Source organism: Gekko japonicus, unplaced genomic scaffold, assembly GCF_001447785.1.
Source record: "Gekko japonicus isolate JY-2015 unplaced genomic scaffold, Gekko_japonicus_V1.1 scaffold321, whole genome shotgun sequence".
In the NCBI taxonomy this organism is placed as follows: domain Eukaryota; kingdom Metazoa; phylum Chordata; class Lepidosauria; order Squamata; family Gekkonidae; genus Gekko; species Gekko japonicus.
Genome location: NW_015169181.1, coordinates 891,845 through 896,643, shown reverse-complemented (window position 1 = coordinate 896,643; position 4,799 = coordinate 891,845). Strand labels below are relative to the sequence as shown.

Below are 4,799 nucleotides of genomic sequence, written 5' to 3'. Positions count from 1 at the left end.
AGGCATACTGGGAGAGGCAGTCCCTGACATCTAAGGGCCTTAGAGATCAAAACCAGAACCTTGAACCTGATCCGGTGCTCCACTGGAAGCCAATGCAGCTCATGCAGCACTGGTTGAATGTGTGCTGTCTAAGGGGTCCCCATAAGGACCCGCGCAGCTGCATTGTGGACCACTTGGAGCTTCCGGGTCAGGCACAAGGGCAGGCCTGTGCAGAGCAAACTACAGTAGTCCAGCCTGGAGGTGACTGTTGCATGGATTACTGTGGCTAGGTTGGGGCGAGACAGGTAGAGAGCCAGCTGCCTGGCCTGGCAAAGTTGGAGAAACACCAGGTTGGCAGCCTTCGTAACCTGAGTGAAATGTACTGGGTTCGCCACATGGAGGACTTGGACGACGTCATGCGTTTGTACACGTTTATTGTATTTAACATCTAACTGCAAAATGGCCCTGCAAGGCCACTATATACACACCCACCCAGCACACCCCTAGTCCTATTGGAGGGTTTGAATTTCCCGCCAAAGTGGCTATTGGTTGGTGCTGGGGGAACTAGGATCCTATGTTCCTGTTGTTCAGGGGAGCTAAGCTCCTGCCTGTGCCATGGACCCCTAGTGGCGGTCCGCGTACACAACACTGAGCTTCCATGGACAGGGTAGAATCCAAGGTTACGCCGCTGACAGAGGCACACCCTCAGGAGTCGGGAGCTGGCAACCCCATTGATGCTTCCAGGGACCCAGCAAGCGCTGAGTGTGCTCACATGGAAGTGAAAAGAGCCCTTAAAGTGACCCAGCAGGCACCATGCTTCTTGCCCTCTGCAATTCACAGAAAGCTGCAGGCGGCTGAGCATCCATTAAAGTGAGGGGTGGGTGGATAGAGACAGTAGGGGAAATTTTGGGATGCTTGAACTCTTAATAGCTTTATAGTAACTTGGAGGGAGGAGACAGACTAGAGACTGCTGGGGTTCAGGACTTGGGTGAGCAGAAAACATCACATCTAGACCCTGCTGAATCAGACGGCAGGTTCATCTAATCCAGCGTCCTGTTTCCCAGAGTGGCCAGCCAGGTACCCCAGAGGGCCTGCAAGCAGAGGAGCCCAGAGGCTGAAGCCCTCTCTGCCTGTTGCTTCCTCGCCACTGATATCCAGAGGAATACCGCTTGCAAACATGGATGTTCGGCTTTCCAGAAGTGCAGACATGTTTGCAGCCTTTGTGCTACAGGGATGTCTGTCGCCCTCCCCAAGAGTCCTCGTGGGCTCCCAACTCGTAGCTGTCCCAAAGGCACGTCTTTTGCTACCGGATCTGGGGAAACCTGCCAGAAGGAGGACCCTACCCCGCAGAATTGATGACGTCGTCCGATCTTCCGACAAACCAGAAGTAGCCTTCTTCATCCATGATGCCTCTGTCGCCAGTGATGTAAAAGTTTCCCCGCTGGCTGGCTGCTGTTTTCTCAGGGTTATCCTGGCCAGAAAAGAAACCACAGTGGTGCAAAATTACAAACAGGGGACTTCATCCATTTTGCAAACAGTGCATCAAAGCAAATAGGGAGGCACTCTGCGTTGTTGTTTTGGGTGTTTTTTTTTTTTTGAAGCTGCATGCCGGCGGGCATTTATTTGGGTCCCAAGTAGAGAGCAGGTGATATCACCACCACGCTGAAGCTTAACAGGTCTGGAGCTAGTCAGTGCTGGAAAGGGAGGTCTCTTGGGTGTCCTTTATATATGCCAGCCCTGAGTTCCACGATGGAAGACAAGCAGGACAGGAGTATCATGGGGCCAGATGTGGATTCAAGTAGTACATTGCATGCCTGCCAAGCAGGCAGTCCCCCCATCCAGTGCCTGGCACCTCCACTTAAAGCACTGCAGCAGGCACTGAAAGAGACCTGCTCTGCTAGAGGCTGTGGAGAGCCACTGCTAATCATTGCAGACATTTCCCAGGTCGATGCACCAGTTGTTTGTCTAAAGAAGCTTCATGTGGTCCTGTGACCATCAGCACTACCTCCTATGTGGCAGTTCGGAGCAGTTTGAGTAGTTCCAAATAGTTCTGCAGACGAAGTAAGCCAAACTTATTTCTGCATAGCCGGATTCAGAACATGTGTTCTTTTTCTTCAGAACTCTGCCGTGTACGCATATGCCAGTTTATGCAAATGTAGTCAATGACTCCATTAGCATGATTAATTGACTGAGCTTCCTTTAAGTGTATGTGGGAGGGAGACCTTAATTCTACGCCTGTAAAAATGTTGGTGGATTGTTACGTGGAGTGGAAATCAATGTTCTTAGAATAGCGTAACTCTCCATCAGATCGCACTGGGCACACAACTGCTGTCACTTGAACTATTACCAAATAATTACCAAATACTGTGAAAAGAAACAAAACGGCCTCTTGGGATGGACTTGGATGGCAATATCCCCTTCTTCTCCCGGGGGCCGGATGTTGCCCTGGTCATCAACAATCTGGGGAAATTAAAGCATGAGTTATTTTCATTGACTGGTGTTGGTGATATAACACCAAAGCCACCAAAAATGGAAGACCTATCCCTGGACACCAGGACAAAAGCACCGACCCCGAAGACCGCCGGAAGAAGTAGGAGCCGAGCCGGAGAACAGCAAGCCCCACCACCTGGGTGCTGGTAGGCAGCCCCTGCCCCTGTACCATGTGGCCGTAGATAGGGAAAGTAGACTTAGACTTTGTATGTAAACCGCCCAGAGACCCTTCAGGGTCAGGGCGGTATATAAGCCGAATATATAAATAAATAAATAAATGTGTAGAATTAAAATCAGTAATGCACACTGAGAGATGATGGCACCGTTCATCATCGCTCTTCTGTGCAGTCCCGCATCAGGACTACACATGAGCAGGCCTGCCATTGGAGAGGTTCTTACAGCACGGGGCACCTGCGTGCCGGAGCCAGAGACTTGATCCTGCCCAGGGACCACATGCTCCCATGCAGCAGCACCCCCACCCCACCCCCAGTACCATTCTGCTGGGGAACCGCTTCAACTGTCCCCATCTGAGCCGGGACAGAAGATACTCAGTGAACAGTAGTTACAGGTAAGTGCGACTTTGTTTTCTTAATGGTTCCCATTAAGTTCTACGGAACAAAGAAAACCATATGTGAAAGTTAATCCCCAGATTTCTGTTGCTCACTAGTGTCACACCAAGGAGATGGACTCCAGAGTGGGAAACTACATAGATGAGTATCGGCTCAGTTCTTAATAGTTCCTGTTAGGATTTGTGGCACAAAGAAAACGGGCTGGTCAACTGGGAAGCGTTCAGAAGTGAACACACTGTTCACTACATGCAGGCTTCCTAGAGGTTTTTTTTTGGGGGGTGAGCAAGATGCACATGGACACCCGTCATCTTAATGGTTGATATTTTGCTAGGAGCAGGGAAGCAGCAGGGAAAGTGATACCACTCGCTGCCCATATGGAAAATTTCTCCTTGTACCTGAACATTATATGGCGGAGATGCCTTGCCCATTGAGCCCGGTTTAATTTTCATCCCCTTGACGTTAGCGCATATCGTTACCTGTGAGAGAGAGCAACAAAACAAAATTAGGTCGGGGTTTGTTTTGCCTCTGTTTCTGTGTGGACAGCAAGCATGGTAACTTCAGTTCATGAACAGCTGTGACATGCACATGTTCATCGATAAGACGTGCAAAAAAAAAAATTAGCCTTGCTCTGAGCATTTATGCGATAGTGTTCCAAGAGTTGCTCCCGGAGGGCATGAAGAACCCCACATCTCCAGCTCCCAGGAGGAAAAGGCCGTTCCTGTATTGCCAAAGTGGCTAGACTGCAACTGTCCGTCACGGCAGCCGTGGATGTCTGGCGGGGCTTCCCTGGCATGATGGAGCCAGTGTAGTCGACACAGGCCTATCTAAGGCTAAGGAGATGTTGGGGTGGTTTGCTACAGTTGTGAGACACACAACACTCTCACTGCGTGACTGATCCAAAGTCCTTGGGTTGTTGTTTTACAAACACAAGGATTCTGTCACACATAAGCTCAGTGATGTGCACAAGCTCGATATCAGGACACCCCATCGATGTGCAGCGTCTTTTTAAAAAGGCTGTGCAGAACAGTGAGAGCACAGAGGGACTGTCCTGAGACCCAGTCCCAGGAGAGCCAAGGGCAGGCATACCGTTTCTGTCTGACCATAGGCTTCGTAGATATCCAGCCCTGTCTTGGCTTTCCAGCGTTCCTGCACTTCAGGGTTGAGAGGTTCTCCTCCAGTCACACAGTGCTGCAGGCTCTTGAATCTGTAGCTATAAAGGGAAGGAGGAGGATTAATAACCCCAGACAGACCACCACAGTACAAAACAGAAGGCTGGCTGACTCACTGGGGGGGGTCTCTTGGATCACACAAGATCGCATGTCCCTATTAAACGTCATCAGCAGGAGTCTTTTGGGGCTGGAGCGCACCGGAGTGCTGCTCTGGCAGCTCAGGAGCCGGCACAAATGGTGGTGCAGCAAGCCCTGCCCCCAGATCCCCGCGTCAAAGCGCTGGGGCCGGGGGGAGGCTCGAAGAGCCCTGCTGCCGGGTCCCCCGGGCCCATGCCAAAGCACTGGGACTGGGGGGAGGCCCGAAGAGCCCCGCTGCCAGGTTCCCTGAGCCTGAGCCAAAGTGCTGGGGCCAGGGGCAGGCCCGGAGAGCCCCACAGCCGAGTCCCCTGGGCCCGCACTGAAGCGGTAACTAAGGGATCCACGGGGGTGGCGGGGGCTTGATGGGAGTGGGAGTGGGGGTGGGAGAGCCTCCCTCCCTCCCTTTGCCATCTTTTCCTCCTTTCCTTTTCTTTTCCTATCTTTCTTTCTCTCT

General features: G+C 51.8%; 1 protein-coding gene across 1 annotated transcript in view; it reads right to left on the bottom strand.

Annotated features, from left to right (window-relative positions):
- The window catches only part of LOC107114573 (acyl-coenzyme A synthetase ACSM4, mitochondrial-like), a 28,790-nt gene that overhangs the window by 4,018 nt on the left and 19,973 nt on the right, over nucleotides 1-4,799 (bottom strand). The window contains exons 8-11 of the mRNA XM_015416111.1: nucleotides 4,125-4,248; nucleotides 3,434-3,514; nucleotides 2,338-2,439; nucleotides 1,328-1,450 (exon numbers count right to left, since the gene is read on the bottom strand). Of these exons, the coding sequence (XP_015271597.1) occupies nucleotides 1,328-1,450; nucleotides 2,338-2,439; nucleotides 3,434-3,514; nucleotides 4,125-4,248 (430 nt within the window). The remainder of the gene's footprint in view (nucleotides 1-1,327; nucleotides 1,451-2,337; nucleotides 2,440-3,433; nucleotides 3,515-4,124; nucleotides 4,249-4,799) is intronic.